Raw genomic sequence first — 19,981 nt, forward strand, 5'->3', positions numbered from 1 at the left:
GCAAACTTTCTAGTCCTTTGTGATTTGTGAATATAGTACCAAAAGATTGTTGTGGGAAGGAGAAAGGGAGCCATATGAAAGGATATCATCTGATGTCATTTTCATAGCCTTCTTTCAATCAGTATATATTATGCCCTCTCAGATGAAAGTGACAACAGTCCTGATGAGCATCACTTGATCTTTGATATTTCATATTTACAGCATCCTCAATACTGACTTGGGGTAGAGTTACCTCCAAGTAAATATTCAATTACCTGGGTTTTTGGATAGTGGGAACAATAGATTTGCCACAAGAGTCTCTGAGGTTAATCTAGGATTCTCCCCACCCCACACCTGTACCATATATAAATGTTTTTTCTTCCTTCTAAAATATTGCTGAGTGTTACTAATATTGTGCTGGAAAAGTACAAAAGTTTACATCTGTTTCCACTTAAACCAGGAGGCATTTACTAGGCAGAGAGTTGTAGTCATTGGTGGTAGATTAGTCAGGAATCTAGCCATCTTTATTTTTAATGACACTCTAGTGTCAGTAACCAGAAAGATGCCTCTGAGATCCACAAGTTGCCAAAAGTCCAGTTTGGTTCTGCTAGTCAGGAGGGTTATGGTACTGGAAGGAGATGTACAGGACCACAATACTGGTTCCTGACATGTGATCTCTGCTCAATGACTTTGAAGTCTTATTTTCTGAGGCAAGAGGTGAAGTAAACTCTCCAGAGTCTTGCCTAATTCATGGAATCCACTATCAAAGCATAGAAAACATAGTAGAAATTGATAAGTAAGCAGCCAAAATCCTGTTTAGTTGAAGTACCAGAAGGAACATGCTACCAAGATTCAGGAAATTAAGACATGTCCAACAAAATATAAAATTGTGCCATTAAGGGAGGTTTATATTAAATCTTCTAGGATACCAGTGTTCAGTGACTTGGCCCTCTCTCTCTTACTTCCCTCAAAACTTAATCTAAAGAAAGATCTATAATCTGTCATTTAAAATTCAAAAATAAGATTCCCATTTTTATATATTTTTTTGAGACAGAACCTCACTTAGTCACTCTTGGTAGAGTGCCATGGCATCACAGGTCACAGTAACCTCAAACTCTTGGGCTCAAGTGATTCTTTTGTCTCAGCCTCCCAAGGAGGTGAGACTACAGGCACCTGCCACAACGCCCGGCTATTTTTTGGTTGTAGTTGTCATTGTTTGGCATGCCTGGGCTGGACTGGATCCCACCAGCTCTGGTGTACATGGTTGGTGCCCTAGCCGCTCAGCCATAGGCGCCGAACCAAGATTCCCATATTTTAAAGTAATATACTGAACTGTGGGATATAAAGTGTTTCATGGGCACTTTTTGAGGGTGGTTATTGAAAGCCACATGGCCACATTTTAGGATGATTACTGAGAGGTAACCAATTAATTCTTGTTATTTGTATTTTAAGATTTTAAATTTTTATCAGGATTCTTTCTAAAGTTTCTGATGACACTAGTGTCTGCTCAGAAGCTTCTGTGTTACCTTTTTGCTTTTCAAAACAGTATCTTATAGATTTTGGATAGTGTGTGGGGGAAATGGCTGGAAAATATAAGTAAAACAGCAATAACTATAGAGGGAAAAAACCATAAGCACCAAGACCAGAAAAAGCTGATACAGTAACTGAGATGAAAGACAAAGTATAAGAAAAAGCTTTGTGATTTATTACACATTATCCAGAAATTTTGTGTTTGTGTGGAAAACTGACATTCCCCAGGAAAGGTTGCCAGGTTTAAGTTTATGGGTTCTGTCTTTAAAGGTGGGAGGTTGGCATCTGCAGCCTAAACCATCTATATAAGACAAAAGGCTTATCCTTAAGAAGGAAATTGAGCCAAAGTGAACAAGTGGGAAAGATTATTTTTCTCTTCTTAAAAGAAGGCTTTTTGGTATTAAAATCACACCACACCAGGTAGCCACATACATCCCAAATCATGACCATCCCTTGTATGAAGCCTTGGGGATGTTTTTATTTTGCATTACACCCTTATTTGTTCTACCAGACCCCATGAGTTTGGTTTACTTCTCCATTTTCACAGCCTATTAATCCTGTAGTGCAGTGAATGGGGCATACTGTCAAAGAGAAAATTTCAGGAGAAGGGCTGCATGAAAAAAAAAAAAAAGTGAAAAGATACAGAAGGATCTGATTATATTGGACCTTACCTTATTTTATGTAAACTTGAAAGCTCATAACGTAACTTTAAAAAAAATTTCCTATCTTGTCCAAATGTTCATGTCTGCTCTGAGACACAAAGTGAACATTCAGAAAAACTGGGGAAAATCCTCACAGCCCTGTCAGCACTGAGAACAGGAAATACATACAGTTTTCTAACTATAACATAACTCGTGATTTTCTCATCACTTCTACAAGGTGAAAATATTTGAAATTTAATGTTAAAAATGGAACTTTGTGAAATGATTTGTTTTCTAAGTGTTGCAATACGCATGCTCAGAGTGGTAAAAACAAGAGACAGTGATGGTCATATATGTGGCTACATGTAATTCTTAACAGCCTGATTTGTGTTTTATAGTACATATTAAAAGAAATTTATTACTTTCATTAGTGATTTAATCATGTATATACAAAAAGATATGTGATCCACTGTGAATCACAAGTTAAACACTAGTCAACAAAATGGAGCAAAAATTTAAATTATTTATTAAAAAGATCACAGCATAATATGAGGCATAAAATAATCTTTTCATTATGTTAGGCACTGTTTTAGATCCTCAATAAACTTACTTGAATCTAATTGAGTTTCTGATACATGAAAAGTAGTTGTACACTTTTAGGGGTGGACAATTATAAAGGTAACTATAATACTGTATTAGCTGGCAAGGCTAAGAGCTGAAAGTTTTGTAGAACAAATAAGAAATAAGCATATTTCAAATACAAATAAAGTGCAGTAGAAGTTCATAGGTGTGTATAATCAAAACTAGGCAGGAAATCAGGATAGCCATCATGAAGAAGGTAGCATTTTTGGCCTTGGTGAATAGGCAAAAATTCAACAGGTTGAGATAAGATAAAGCAAATTAAGCAGAGTGAAAATCAAGAGAACAAGCAATGGAGACAGGGAAGTTCAGTGGACTATAGTTGGGCTATGTAGCTTGCCATATTGTTAGTGCTCTGTATCACTCAAAGGAGATTCTTTGGATTGAAGGCTGTCTGATTTTGTTCTTTCTGAAGCTTATTAAAAAGTAGATCCCTTGGGGGCAGTGCCTGTGGCTCAAGGAGTAGGGTGCTGGCGCCATATACTGGAGGTGGCGTTAAAACCTGTTCCCAGCCAAAAACTGCAACAACAACCAGAAAAGTAGATCCCTTGGCTCTACCACTTGGCAATAAGATTCAGTACATCTGAGAATGTGCATTTTTAAGAAGCACTCACGTTATCGTGGGGACAAAATTTTGACAAATCCAGCCTAATAAAAAGGGAAAAAGTAAAAATAGACACCTATAAGTCATATGGCCAAGAACAAGACCTTGGGAAGTGAAAGCAACATAAGAATAAATAGCCTAATATTTTTAATGGATGATAGGGGAAGGAAAGTGGATAATGTCTAAATTATTCATTAATTTTCATTATAGTTTGGCTAGTCTCTGGAATTATATACATCCTAATATCAATTGGTGGATCTTATTCTGCAGGATATGAAATGATTGAAAACTAGGAAGATACCTAAGGAAAGGCTACATGACTGATAAGGCTGAGTGACAATCTCATTGCTGTCTCCAAGTAATTAAAAGAGTACTTCTGAGAGGAAGGGAGCAATATGCACTGTCTGCTGAAATTTCAAAAATGGCTTTCAGACCTTAGCAGATACATTTAGATTCAGCTAAGTGAAAGAACTTCCTGGAAAAATGGCAATACTCACAATAATTACATTCTCTGTCCACACATATGTGTTTCATTTCCTCCTGAAATTGACCTATTTCAGAGCTAATTTGAGAACCTGATTGGATGTAGCATCTGGGCAGAACACTCTTCTTTATAAAAATAATAAGGCTAGGTATGGTGGCTCATGCTGTAATCCTAGCACTCTGGGTGGCCAAGGCAGGCAGATTGTTTGAGCTCAGGAGCTGAAGACCAGCCTGAGCCAAGAGCGAGATCTTGTCTCTTAAAAACAGCCAAGCATTGTGGTCAGGAGGCTGAGGCAAGAGGATCATTTCAGCCCAAAAGGTTGATGTTGTGTGAGCTATGTTGACACCATGGCACTTTACCAAAACAATCCAAAATGTCATCTCCAGTTGTCACTTGTGCACCTCGAAGACCACCATTAGAAATTAGGTAATTTGATAATCTATGCAATTTCCTTTATTGTGTATACATACACATTTTTATGGCAGAGTCTTAAGGTGTTATCAGCTAACATCTTCACAGATACTAATAGCTTTCTGACAGCAAGTCTCTACAAAATTACACATAAAGCTATCCCTGATATTCATCTGATCCTGGTTTCATAAGGTTAAGCAACCAAAGACCTAATATTGTTGTAAGATACTTTTGAAACATAAGTAGAATTCATGGGAGCTTCAGCTTTGCATAAACAGATTCTGTACTCATAAATAAAAATAATAATTTCCCACAAAAACTCCATATGAAGTAGTTTTGGACAGATGTACAGGTCACTGAAAACTTAGCATGCAACATATAGGTTTTTTTTTTTGTCTTCCTTTTTCCTCTTCTGAAGAAAGTAAGTATAATTGAAGAAGGACAGGGTACTGAAGTAAAAAAAGAATTGCTGTCTCCCAGTAATTAAAAGAGTACTTCTGAGAGGAAGGGAGCAATATGCACTGTTGCTTAAGGTGTCTGACAGTTTCCTTCAAATAAATATTTCATCTAAAATCAGATATTGTTTCAGTGCCTGTTACAATGTGAATTCTTTCTTTCTTTTTTTTCTTTTTTCTTTTCTTTTTTTTTAAGTTTTTGGCTGGGGCCGGGTTTGAACCAGCCACTTCTGGTATATGGGGCCGGTACCCTACTCCTTGAGCTGCAGGCACCGCCTCATGAATACTTTTTCTTTTTCTTGCTTTTTTTTTTTTTTTAAGAGACAGAGTCTTACTTTTTTTATTGAGCAATAATAATAATAATGCAAAAAAGTAGCATTCACATTGTCAAATAAGACTATGTCTATTATAGAATGTTTTTACTCTGAGGTTCAGTATGAAGTCATCAGTTAACTCCTTATTTTTTTCCCAATGTCTCAAAAAATAGACAACTAATATTTATTAATAAAAATAAAAGATAATTAAAAAACAGTTATACCCAATCTTACAGACAGTAGAAAAAGAAGAAACACTTCAAAATCATTTTACTTCATCTGGATAAATCTGATATTAAATTTGGAAAAATATATTATTATAAAGGAAAATTACAAACATATTTCACTTATAAATGAGGATGCAATATCCTAAACAATGTATTAACAAGTTGAATTAAAAAGTAATGTTTAAGTAATGTACTTTGGTCAAAATTAAATCCAATTTATGTGAGAATTAGTCACTATTTTCTTTTCTTTTTTTTCTTTTCCTTTCCCTCACCCCTCCATCCTTCTTTGTTTGCTCTCCCCTTCCCCCATGCCCCACCATGTCATTTTCATTAATTGTCCTCATATCAAAGTTGAATACATAGGGTTCATACTTCTCCATTCCTGTGATGCTTCACTAAGAGTAATGTGTTCGACCTCCATCCAGGTTAACACAAATTCTGCAAAATTTCCATTTTTTTTAAATGGCTGAATAGTATTCCATGGTATACATATACCACAGCTTGCCAATGCATTCCTGGGTTGAAGGGCATTTAGGCTGTTTCTACATATTAGCAATTGTAAATTGATCTGCTATAAACAGGCTAGTACAAGTGTATAGTACAAGCTTATTCCTATACTGCAGAAATTATTCCAAAAAATTGGGGAGGAAGGAATCTTCCCCAACATGTTCTATGAAGTAAACATCACCCTGATACCAAAACTAGGAAAAGACCTAACTAAAAAGGAGAATTTCAGACCAATTTCACTAATGAATATAGATGCAAAAATTCTCAACAAAATCTTAGCCAATAGATTACAGCTTATCATCAAAAAAGTCATACATCATGATCAAGTAGATTTCATCCCAGGGATGCAAGGCTGGTTTAATATGCATAAGTCCATAAACGTTATTCACCGTATTAACAGAAGCGAAACCAAAGACCATATGATCCTCTCAATAGATGCAGAAAAAGCATTTGATAAAATCCAGCATCCTTTTCTAATTAGAACACTGAAAAGTATAGGCATAGGTGGCACATTTCTTACACTGATTGAAGCTATCTATGACAAACCCACAGCTAATATTTTACTGAATGGAGTAAAACTGAAAACTTTTCCTCTTAAAACTGGAACCAGATAAGGTTATCCTCTGTCACTGTTACTATTCAACATAGTCCTGGAAGTTCTAGCCAATATAATTAGACAAGACAAGAAAATAAAGGGCATCCAAATGGGAGCAGAGGAGGTCAAACTCTCCCTCTTTGCTGATGATATGGTCTTATATTTAGGGAACACCAAAGACTCAACCACAAGACTCTTGGAAGTCATCAAAAAATACACTAATGTCTCAGGATATAAAATAAATGTCCACAAGTCAGTTGCCTTTGTATATGCCAACAACAGCCAAGATGAGATGTTAATTAAGGACACAACTTCCTTCACCATAGCCCCAAAGAAAATGAAATACTTAGGAATATACCTAACAAAAGAGGTGAAGGACTTCTATAAATAAAATTATGAAACCCTAAGAAAGGAAATATCAGAGGACTTTAACAAATGGAAGAACATACGATGCTCACGGCTGGGATGAATCAACATTGATAAAATGTCTATACTTCCCAGAGCAATCTACCAATTCAAAATGCCATCCCTATTAAAATACCAACATCCTATTTTGAAGACTTTTAAAAAATGATTCTGCATTTTGTATGGAAACAGAAAAAAATTCATATAGCTAAGGCAGTTCTTAGTAATGAAGACAAAGCCAGGGGTATCAGCATACCAGATTTTAGGCTGTACTACAAGGCCATAGTGGTCAAGACAGCATGCTACTAGAACAAAAATAGAGACATAGACATTTGGAATCAAATAAAAAACCAGGAAATGAAACCAAGAACATACAACCACCTCATCTTCAATAAACCAAACAAGAACATACACTGGGGGAAAGACTTCCTATTCAGTAAATGGTGCTGGGAGAATTGGATATCCACACGTAAAAGAGTGAAACTGGACCCACACCTTTCTCCACTCACAAAAATTGATTCAAGATGTACAAAGGACTTAAATTTAAGGCATAAAACAATAAAAATCCTCAAAGAAGGAATAGGAAAAACACTGGAAGATATCAGTCTGGAAAGACTTTATGAAGAAGACTGCCATAGCAATAGCAACAAAAGCAATAGTAAACAAATGGGATTTAATTAAATCGAAAAGCTTCTGTACAAAGAGACAACAACCAAAACAAATAGACAACCTACCCAATGGGAAAGGATATTTGCATATTTTTAATCAGGCAAAAGCTTAGTCACTATGATCTATACAGAACTTACATTCATCCACAAGAAAAATAACCAACAATCTCATACATCAATGAGGAAGAGAGATGAACAGAACTTTCTCTAAAGAAGACAGACGAATGTCTAGAAAACACATGAAAAAATGCTCATGATCTCTAATTATTAGAGAAATGCAAATTAAAATCACCCTGAGGTATCATCTAACCCCAGCAAGAATGACCCATATTACAAAATCTCAAAACTGAAGATGCTGGCGCAAATGTGGAGAGAAAGGAACACTTTTACACTGCTGTTGGGACTGCAAACTAATACAACCTTTTTGGAAGGAAGTATGGAGAAATCTCAAGGAACTCAAGCCAAACCTCCCATTTGATCCTGCAATATCATTACTGGGCATCTATCCAGAAGGAAAAATACCTTTTATTATAGAGACAGAGTCTTACTTTATCGCCCTCAGTAGAGTGTCATGGCCTCACAGCTTACAGCAACCTTCAGCTCCTAGTCTTAGGCAATTCCCTTGCCTCAGCCTCCTGAATACATAAATTCTTTCTTGTGAAAGAAAAATCTCAAATAATAGTGGTGTGCTCTGAAAAACAAAACAAAACACCCTTCATCTTTTGTCCTCAGAACTCTTAGTTAAAGAAATATTTATATTAATTATAGCATAACTGGACTTGTGGTTTTCCCATGGTTGAAAGTCTTCTCAATCATCCCACAAACTTTTCTACTAGAAAATAATATATAAACAAAAGGAAAGCATCATCATCTTTTAGAGGAGGAAGCCTGAAGAATCTTAAGGAAAATGTTTATTCAGAGGCATTTCAAGATTACAGAATGAAATATAGAGATAAAAATTAATTAAAACTTGGCCAATTAAGGAATCACCTACAGGGAAAACATGATTTTAGAACAATAATCTTGACTTTAAGTTCACTCCAAGTCATAAAATATGTTAATTTAGGTGGTTACCCTATATGTGGTTATAGATTACACTGTACATTGCCTATGAACACACTTTTCACACTGTCTGGAAATTATCGTTCTCTCTCTCTAGACTGTAAGATCCAAGAAGACAGAGATCATATGCCTTTTTTTCTCTGTCTATATTCCAAATACTAAGCATGGTGCTTTGCAAATTGTAGATACCAAATAAATGTTTGCTGAGTAATTATTGATGAACCCACCTGGTTCCCAACATAGCTCTAGGTGTTCCAGAGAATACAGGGGTATATTAGATCCAGCCCAATTTGAGACAGGGTGGGCAAAAGGAACAATGACGTATATAAGACACACACACACACACACACACACACTACTACATTAAAGAAAACATGGAAAGTTAGGTGCTTTAATGTAGGTTTAAACAGGATTCATAGAGAGGGGTTAGCATAACAGTCAACCATAAAATGTTTCATAAAGAATAGGAAATTCAGAAGATGGAGCAAAATGGTGGAAGGGAAGGACATTTAGCTCAGCTCTCCTGGAACAATAGGTGAGAGTGAGTGGGCTAGATCATTTCCAGAGCGGAATATTGGTGTGGAGAGGCAGTTTGGGGTATGCAGCAAGGTGGCGGATTGCTGGACTTGGAATGTAATCCAAAGCTGTGGAGACTACCAGGAAAGGTTCTGCTCCAGGCTGCAGGCAGCAATGGAGGCAACCAGGCCCACCATGGAGGATTGCAATTCCCAGTCTCTGGGGAAATTAGGTAATGCATGGAAACATTGGTGAAGTGTGGACTCCTGAGTGGAATTAGGCGGCCAGAATGGGGTGCTGTCTGGCATGGCACCACTGCAGTTAGGTGGCAGGAAAGACACACAGACGGGAAAGATCTCAGAAAGGAAGAGGCTATTATTTTGGAAATTGGGATATGGTGGTCACTGCAGGCACCTTTCCCCGCGGCAATTTGAGTCTCACCAGCAGGCAGTCGCCCTACACTCAGAACTGGCCCAGGATATCCCACACTTCATGGGAACTGTTGCAGGGAGAATTTGAGAAACTTGCCTATGAAGATTTCTTGAGATCTGTGGAATGAGCAGTTCAAAGGTGTCTAGGTGCCAAGAGTGTAATTAGGCAACACTAAGAACAATTTAAGTGGGGAGACAGTTATAAGCCTGGGAACCACTCATGGCTCTATCTGGTGTCCAGAAAGTATATTGCAACATAAATATATTCCTACTGAAGTGGATCCTTATGGCATATATATAGTCGTATGTTTATATATACATATATATATATTATATATATATAAATATATAAATAATTTTGTTGCCTATTTTTCTCTCTCTTTGCTCATTCTTTTTCCTTTTTTCTTTCTTGTAGGAGTTACTGTTAATTTTTTTTTTTTTTTAGACAGAGTCTCACTTGCTCTCAGTGGAGTGCTGTGACGTTGCAGCTCATGGCAACCTCTAACTCCCTTGGGATGAGTGATTCTCTTGCCTCAGCCTCCCAGGTGCCTGGGACTGCAGGTGCCCGCCATGGTACCTGGCTGTTTTTTGGGTGTGGTTGTCATTGTTGTTTGGCGGGTCTTGGGCCAGGTTGGAGCCTGCCAGCTCTGGTGTGTATGGCTGGTGCCCTGGTCACTGGGCTATGGGCACCGAGCCCTCCCCTTCCTCTTATGGTTGCTGAGATTGCTTACATTAGGCTATTCAATTTTTTTTCAGTTTTTTTTTTATTGTTTGTGTGTCAGATTGTTTTTATGGCTTTTGTTTGTTCATTTTGTTTCAATGTGCCTTGTGTTAGTAAATTAAGGAACAGAGAGGTTTAGCAATGTACTCAAGAACACACAACTATCGATTGAAAGAACAAGGATTTAAACATAAGTCTTTCTGACTCTTAAACACATGTACTATACACCCACTGTACACAACCACCTGAACACACACACATACACCCACTGTATACTATCTCCTCATTATGAATTTGTTTGGAATTGTAAAATAAGTGAAACTGATTCAATGTCTCCAAAACATTGAGACAAACTATCTGAGAAAATATTGGTAAATTTAATAACAATAAGGAAGTTTGGAATAGTATCTAGTTTGAAGTTGGGAAAGGTAAAGATTTTTGTTTGTGATATATTGATTTTCATGATCAATTAGTGTGTATTTACAAAAATTATTTCATTCAACAGATATCACACACTTTCTCTGTATTTTCCATAGTTCTTGACTCTGGCATATAGGAAGTAAACAAAACACAGAAGAATCCTTGTCCTCATAGACGTTTGTCTTAGTAGGAAAATATATACTTAAAATAAGTTAAAATGATAGATTATATTGCTCTTCTGCTTGCCTCGCCTGGACCACCAGACCAGAAGCAACGTGCTCTAACCTGACCTTTCTCTGCTGGTTTGAGATCTGGGTGCCAATGAGATGCCGGCTTACCATTCTTTTCTCATGGACCCTGACACCAAAATCATTGGAAATACGACACTATTATCTATCAGAAGTCATTTCAAAGGACCTGTCCCTAGATAGACAAAAGATACAGATATTGTGGATGAAGCCATCTATTACTTCAAGGCCAATGTCTTCTTCAAAAACTATGAAATTAAGAATGAAGCTGAGAGGACCTTGATATATATAACTCTCTACATTTCTGAGTGTCTAAAGAAACTTCAAAAGTTCAATTTCAAAAGCCAAGGCGAGAAAGAAATGTATACATTTGGAATCACTAATTTTCCCATTCCCGGAGAGCCTGGTTTTCCACTTAATGCAATTTATGCCAAATCTGCAAACAAACAGGAAGATGGAGTGATGAGAGCCTATTTGACCCTCAGAATAATAAACCCAGCAAGTGGTGGACTTGCTTTGTGAAGAGACAATTCATGAACAAGGGTCTGTGCCTTTATTTCATAACATTTTATACAGAAGAGAGATGAGCATGTCTGTTGAACATGTTGAACAGCTCTTGATCAACATTTGGGTGTGGGAGGGGGGTGGGTTGTCAACAATAATTGAAATTTTTTGCAGTATTAAGCTGGTGTTTGATACAAGTAATCAAAAAATTTCTATCCAAAAAATTAAAAAAAGTAAAGATAGATTATATTAATGATGATTGATACAGGGAAAATAAATACTGAAAAGAAATGAGGAGTATTGAGGCAGAGCTACAATCTGAAATGGGATGATCAAGGAAAACATAATGGAAAGGTAACATTTTGGTGTATATATGTGTGGTAAGAACACACAAAATCAGCTCAATTTCAAGTAAACCATATAGTATTAGTAAAAATATTAACCATGTTATATATTAAATCTCTGGACCTTATTCATCTTGTAACTAAAGGTTTGTACCCTTTGGCCAGCATCTATCTCTCCATGTCTTGCTTCCTTCAACCTCTGACAATCACCATTCTCTTCTCTACTTCTCTGTGTTAAATTGTTTTAGATACTACACTTAACTAGAATCTAGGAGATCATATAATATTTATCTTTCTGTGACTGGCATATTTCACTTAGTATGCTATCCTCCAGATTCATTCATATTGCTGCAAATGGCAAGCTATTCTTCTTTAATGTGGCTGAATGATATTCCATCGTACATATATACACCTCATTTTCTTTATCCATACAATCTTCAGTGAACATATAGGTTATTTCCCTATCTTGGCTATTATGAACAATGTTGCAATGAACCTGGGGTTACAGGTACGATGTATGTCTTTGAGACACTGATTTTATTTCCTTTGGATATTTACCCTGGAGTGATATTGTTGGATAATATGGTAGTTCCTGTTTTAATTTTTTGAAAGAAATTTTATACTATTTTACATAATGGCTATAATAGCTTATATTTTCAACAATAGTGCACAAGGGTTCCATTTTCTCCAACTTTTTGCAAACATTTGTTATCTCTTGTCTGTAGACAATAACCATCTTACCAGGTGGAAGGTAGTATCGCTTTGTGGTTTTGATTTGTATTTCCCTGATGATTAGTGATGCTGAGAACCTTTTCATATATCTATTGTCTTCCATCTAATTTTGTCTGTTATATAATCAAAATCACTGTGAAAATATTTCAGAGAGGCAGTTCAATTTGAGAGCTTATTAACTAAAATTTTCAAAATTCTTTCAATATTGATGTTAGTCTTTGTAATTGTGTTTCATTGTGTTTTATAACACTGTATTTCTTCATCTTCCTGACCTCAGAAATCTCAAGTATTTAACATTTTTTTTTTTTTTTGAGGCAGAATCTCACTATGTCGCCCTTGGTAGAGTGCCATGGCATCACAGCCCACAGCAACCTCCAACTCTTAGGCTTAAGTGATTCTCTTGCCTCAGCCTCCCAAGTAGCTGGGACTACAGGCACCTTCCACAATACCCTGCTACTTTTTGTTGCAGCTGTCATTGTTTGTTAGCTGATCCAGGCCAGGTTTGAACCTGACAACTTTGGTGTATGTGGCTGGTGCCATAACCACTGTGCTATGGGCGCCGAGCCAAATATTTAACTTCTTTTACCTGAAGGCATGATTCATACTGGTCATCAAGTCTTAGACATAGAAATAAAATGAGCACCATATCGTTGAAAAAAATGTGCTGTTTTACTTACCAGGAAATTGAGGCAAATTAATATTAATAACAAATTTCTTCAAGGGCTGAACAAAGCACATGTTAAACTGTAAGGATTTGATAATTCAAAGCAGTATGCTTCACACTTCCTATTTAGTTTTTGTTCTTCCCACATATATTTAAAGTTAGTTAAGTCCTCCTATATTTCAGCAACCTTGAGGCAAGTATTCATGTTGCTTAACTAAAATTTGTTTACCTCAGAATAAGGGATATAAAGCTAGCTTAGTCAACTTTCTGGGGATTTTAATTTACTGTTTTAATGCTATGGTGTGTGGTCTTGGATAATAAAGAGGTGACTAAATTACCCACCGAAATAGAAGTATTTAAAGAGAGGTTGGTTGCCCACTTATTTTCAGACATCTGGGAAGTATTTGAGTCAAACAAGTGGCTCCCAAATGACGGTTTGGGACAATGCTCAGCTGGGTATGTAAGAATCCTATGGAAAATGTATAAAAGTACAAATTTCAGACCCTATGCCATACATACTCAATCAGAATTTCTACCCAGAAAGCTGTATTTTCTTTAACTTCTACAGATGAGTCTTAGAATCAGTGAGGTTTGTGAAGCAATGGTCTATATTAGAGTTTCTCAAATTTTAATATACAGAAGATTCATATGAAGTAACTTTTAAAATGCAGATCCTGATTCAATAAGTCAAGGATAGGGCCTGGGATTCTTCTGAATTATTAACTAGCTCCCAAGAGATGTTGGTTCATGGATTTTGAATAACAAGGGGCTGTATTACTTCTCAAGTTCTTTCTGGTTATGCTTGTATATATGATTATAAAGTGACTTATAGAAACTATAGCATTATCCTCACTCATATCAAAATTTTTCATTCAAAGTAATATACTTTTCTGTGTTTAGACTTTTTCTTTGTTCGAAAGTATGACAGACAATAAATAACTTATTTTCTTGTACTTGCAGCTCTGCCTTTGCTTCCCACTTTTAGCTTTTGAAATATAACTGAAAAAGTCTCAGAAAACTTTCCAAGTCCCTGAAGACTGATGGATCCACTGTACACAAAAGCAAACTATCCAAGTCCCTGAAGAGTGGCGGACCACTGCACACAAAAGCAAACATTTCTTCTATGTGAGCCAACCCAACCCCCCAAAAAAACCCCAAAACAAAACAAAACAAAAAAACACTCTGCCAAACATCTGTAAAGAGATGACTATCATCACATAGGAATTTGAGGGGCTGCTGTATGGCATGAGCCAAATGGCAAAGAATCAACTGTTATAATGTCCCAGAAGGCCTTCTAATAAATAAACAAGTAGGATTATAACAGCTTGTCATCTGTGCTTGAATGCTAGAATACTATGTAGTTACTGTAATCCAAGGTAAACATGAAGATAGTTCTTTGAGAAGTCCCAAATCATATGTAGAGGCTTGGAAACGTACAACAAAAAGAAAGTTATCTTATATTCAGTATCTGCAACTCATTGAAAATCCATCATTTAGAAGAGACAGCAGTTGATCATGAATTAAGTTTCTGAATCACCGTAAGGCAAAGATAGTTTTATCTAAAAAGAATCATGCCTGCTAATGACACATGTACTGGACCAGATAGAGATGATATACATTTTCGTTACTTTATCTATGCAGTCACATACACTGTCATCCTTGTTCCAGGTCTTATAGGGAACATACTAGCCTTGTGGATATTTTATGGTTATATGAAAGAAACCAAACGGGCTGTGATATTTATGATAAACTTAGCCATTGCTGACTTGCTACAAGTTCTATCTCTGCCAATGAGGATCTTTTACTACTTGAATCATGACTGGCCATTTGGACCTGGCTTCTGCATGTTTTGTTTCTACCTGAAGTATGTTAACATGTATGCAAGCATCTACTTTTTGGTCTGTATCAGTGTGCGACGATTTTGGTTTCTCATGTATCCCTTACATTTCCATGATTTCAAACAGAAATATGACCTATACATCAGTATTGTTGGCTGGCTGATTATCTGCCTCGCCTGTCTACTCTTCCCTCTCCTTAGAACCAGTGAGGACACTCCTGGCAATAGAACCAAATGCTTCGTGGATCTACCTACCAGAAATGTCAGTCTGACCCAGTCTGTTGCCATGATGACTGTGGGAGAGTTGATTGGGTTTGTAACTCCTCTTCTGATTGTTCTGTATTGTACCTGGAAGACAGTTTTATCACTGCAAGATAAATATCCTGTAGCTCAAGATCTTGGAGAGAAAAAGAAAGCCTTGAGGATGATTCTAACCTGTACAGGGGTATTCCTAATTTGTTTTGCACCTTATCACTTCAGTTTTCCTTTTGATTTCTTGGTAAAGTCCAATGAAATTAAAAGCTGCCTAGCTAGAAGGGTAATTTTAATATTTCATTCAGTCGCTCTTTGTCTTGCTAGTCTGAACTCTTGCCTTGACCCAGTTATATACTACTTTACAACTAATGAGTTCAGAAGAAGGCTTTCAAGGCAAGATTTGCATGACAACATCCAACTCTATGCAAAAACCTTTGTGAGTAACCATACCACTTCAACCATGGCAACTGAATTATGCTAAAAAAAAAAAAGAAAATTTGAATGTGGCCTGAAATACAAATATATCAGAAGCATTTTCATTACCCAAGCCACAGGAAAGTACTCACAGAAAACACAGATTTTTTAGTTATTCTATCTTACCTATATGAAGAATTCACATTTTCTTAACAAGACCTATTTGAAGCATTATGCACCACCGTCATTGACGTTGACATATTCATTAGTAATTTGCCATCAAGTCTTTAAGACAAACTGTTAAATTTCAGTGACACCCTATGGACATATGTTCTCAACTAGACTCAGTAGTTTTAACTGTGAACCTAAGGCACAGAGAAATTAGTAGCTTGAAGAAACTATAATCACTTAAACTTCTTACAAAAGACAATGAGTCTTTGTATTCAGAGGAAATATAGTTATCTATTTATATTGTTAATCACAGTTTACATTCCAATATCATATATTTGGTTGTATTTTCAGTAGGATAGACAATATGTTATGTTATGCATACAAAATGTTATAAACATAGGATCAATTTTATCTCCCGTGTATGATTATACTTCAGGATTTGAAAACTCAATTAGCTATTTTCTTCATTTCAGTGTTAACATGAAACATTATCTATCACACCTATTCATAGCATTAAAATATGAATTCAGGCCTTTAGTATGTTCAAACTAAGAGCAATGCACAGATTTCTATACCATAATCCTCAGTGACTACATTAGATGTCATATTGCATCTACCCAAGGACAAGAGGTTTTCCAAAGTCCATGCAAGGTGACCCAAATGACTTCTAGGCCCAGGATAAGGAAAATAGATGACAATCACAGTTCTTAAACTATTTTTACCCATGGAGATGTATAGACCTACCTAGTAGAGGGAGTTTTAACCACGCTTCTAGAGTAACAATTAAGTAACTCTGACAGGTTACTGTAATCGCTAAGCCTGTGGAAGAGTAGTGTACTAATAAATCACTATGCTTAAGCCAGAGTGGAAAGATGAAAAAAAGTTGGGAAAGCATCTTAAAGTCCTCACCATATTATATTTCTTGGTCTAAACAAGGGTCACCTGTCCTAGTCTGTCAAGCCACCTAACACAAAGCATTGTAGGTCTCTCTGCCCCATCACTGTACTCAGTCAGTCACATAGACCCTAGAGTCTGCATTGATTTTGGTCCATCTCCACCCCAGCCATACATACAATTCTGAAGCCTGCATAACCTATCTCCTAGCAGTTGGGTAGGCAAGTCTTTCACTTTTTGAGAACAGTAAATTTTTCAGCTTTGGGCACCCAACTTTCAAAGACTTGCTTGCTACCTGCTTTGTACTATTATTTAGGAAACAGACCTAAGGTCAGAGTAATAGTTAAATTTCAGGTTGTAAGCCTTAGAATACTTTGAAAGATGTTTTAGCAAAAAGCTCTAACTTTAAATAATGCTCTATTTAAATAAAATCTTTGTGCTATATAATAAAGACATGTTCTACTTCTCATCTGTAAGGAATGTAGAAACCAATAAAGGGCTTTATCATATTTAGAGGGTGGGGTTTGTTTTAGTCATACAGTTATGGTACTAATATGTTTGGGAAAAATGGTTAAATTTAAAATGAGTTATAATATCTAAGATTAATAGAAAGTTTTCTAAAGTTTTCTCTGGAAAAGTGTTGAGTTTGCTTGTACTTTTATATTAAGAAAATACCCTGTAAGAAAACTGACTTGGTGCTGCTAGAACAGTATATCTATTTATATCCTAATTATTTATTGTAACATACAAAGTTTTATGTATTAAATAAGTTTTAAATGAGTATTAAATTGTGTTTTTGAAAGGGCTTTGTATTTTACTATAATTTAGCATTGTAATAGGATTTCAAGTAATAATTTTGTGGAATTGTGAACCAACTATGGATACTTGTAATGAAAGAGTATTGTCTGTATTGTATATGCTTACTATTTTCTATATTAACATGAATTCCATTTCTTAGGTCACTTTGGAAGACCACTTTTTAAATTTTATTAATATGTTGTTTTCATTTTAAAAATATTTTTTTTAAGGAGAGGGGAAATATTTCCAGGAGGTTATTGACTTTCTTAAAGGAATTGTTGAGGGTTGAGACTATTTGTTAGACAACCAATTTACGTCCTTCAGAGAGAGGACAAGTGTTCAAGGCTCTTATGCTATTGAGCTAAGGTCACCCCTTCTCCCCCAAGCCTGCCCTTCTGGGTTTGTATTCAGTGCTCTGATTTAATTTATCCCCTCCTCCAACCCCAGTAATATGTTTTGTCTTCTGTCCTGTTCCCTTGCTCTTCTAGGCAATAATCTGATCAACTCATTCACATTAAGGTACTAATGACTAATATCATGTTAATGTTGACTTACCCAGGGGTATCTGAATTTCAGGTTTTAGGACTAGACATTAATTCAAGGCAGTGACTTTCAATATACACATTGAAGCAGAGTGTAGAGAAAAAATATTTTAAAGAATGTGGGTGCTTTTCAGATTTCATATAGGAAGTGACTATCTCCTTTGTTTACCATAATGGGAATATTAATTTTAAGAAATATAGCCATAAAAACATGGCTATAAATAGATCTGTTTAATTTTTAATTTTTGTTTTCTTTTTCTTTCTTTCTTTTTCTCCCTTTCTTCTGTCCAATTCCGGATCTAATTTCCAGGGGAACGTCTAAACTGGGAGAGAAGTACTGCTGCCAGCTACTATCCAGACAGACGCCTTTTCTCTGAGCTTCTTTATTCCTTGGGGATTCTTCTCTCCAGACCTCTCATTTATCACTCTCTAGGTTTCATTAAATTGAGGTGCAAAGAGTAAACACCTTTGACCATAGTAATGTACAGTTCAAGATAAATAACTCTGCATTTCCTATATAAAGTTGTTTAAATATTTATTTAAAAATGTGCACATAATTATTCCAATAGGAAACATTGTGAATATGGGGTTATTCCCATGGTAATATTATTGTAATTATTGTTATTATTATTATATTCTGATAGTTGTTTCCATTGTCACTCAGTTAAGCAGATAATTCAATTACCTGGTAATTCCATGAAGAAGAACCATCTGCTCAGGACCAACAGACCAGTTTACCTTAGTCTGAAAGTGTGCATCAATGGAAATCCTATGCAACTTGATTTTTATGTCACCTTTCTGTTTTTATTTCCATGATACTATGAAAATATCACACTTGAAATTCATTTACAACTATAATTTATAATATACATTTCAATAATAAAGATTGTCTCTGTAATTACATAGAAATTTTCTGCCTCCAGAAGTCAATGTGTATTTAGTCATTTCTTTCAGACAATTCATAGACTTGGGGATATTTGTTAGTATTCTCACACACATGGAATAAAGTTTCCTGAGACTCTATTCTCCCTTCATTACCCTTGGAGAGGTACTTTTTGTTCTCAAAAGGAAAGATAAGCTGCCCTCCCCACACCAACTTCTCCCATAGATAGACTTTTTACTATCTACAACCTGCTAAAATTATTCCTTACCCCACCATGGACCATTTATTTAAACTACTTGAAATCCTATATTTGTAATGATGGGGCATAGGGGATGTTTTCTTCTTAGTCTTAAGAGATGTTAATACATGGCAGTCTGATTTTTCTTGCACATTGGCAGGAAGAGAAAATGCAACCTCCACTGTCTCCTTCTTTCCTTCTCAAAACAGATTCATTTAAACAAAAAAACATGAAGTCAGGAAAATTGTCTCTGGCCCTGTCCTCATCCTCTCTTTAATCCATTACACCAACTCCCTCCTCATCTCACTTGTGTCCAGTGCTTTCAGGAGGACCAGGTAATTTCTGATATCATCCAATTTGTTAGGAATCATAACTTTTGGCTGCTGCAAAAAATATTTTCCTAGGAAGTGGTACAGGGTTTACTAAAAAGTAATTCTTGATGTTTTTGTAGATCTGAATTTGAATGCCAAAAAATCCTATGAAGGCCTCATTTTGTTCCCTCCTGAAGGCAATCCAGAAGTAAATTCACTACCTTCACTACCATATTTTTCCCCAGGAGTAAGGATAAGGGAGGAGTGTGTGAGAGATAAACTCTAAAATACATAGTATATATAGCTGTTTTAATTTATCTGTTCCTGTTATTAAAGGATATGCTGTGAGGTATTGGAAGAAAGCAAATTCTCACTTTCTTGAACCTCATGGACCATTTCCTGAGAACTTTTTCAGCCTTAATAGTTGATGTTCCCAAGACCATATTTCTTTGTATAATTTTTCTTGACTAAATTTTCCTCATCCTTCACCTTACTTCACATCTTCTGATTAATCTATTGGTATGTCCTTATTCAAAG

At 36.0% G+C, this 19,981-nt stretch overlaps 1 protein-coding gene and 1 pseudogene across 4 annotated transcripts in view; both read left to right on the forward strand.

The window, feature by feature from the left end:
• The window catches only part of GPR174 (G protein-coupled receptor 174), a 322,211-nt gene extending 303,304 nt beyond the window's left edge, over positions 1-18,907 (forward strand). For all 4 annotated transcript variants that reach the window (XM_053580510.1, XM_053580508.1, XM_053580507.1 and 1 more), the window contains one exon: positions 14,062-18,907. In XM_053580510.1, the coding sequence (XP_053436485.1) occupies positions 14,673-15,674 (1,002 nt within the window). In that variant the 5' untranslated portion in view covers positions 14,062-14,672 and the 3' untranslated portion in view covers positions 15,675-18,907. The remainder of the gene's footprint in view (positions 1-14,061) is intronic.
• Positions 10,936-11,444, forward strand: LOC128576898 (actin-related protein 2/3 complex subunit 3-like; annotated as a pseudogene).
• Positions 18,908-19,981: the final 1,074 nt, after the last annotated feature.

Source organism: Nycticebus coucang, chromosome X (genome assembly GCF_027406575.1).
Source record: "Nycticebus coucang isolate mNycCou1 chromosome X, mNycCou1.pri, whole genome shotgun sequence".
NCBI lineage: Eukaryota > Metazoa > Chordata > Mammalia > Primates > Lorisidae > Nycticebus > Nycticebus coucang.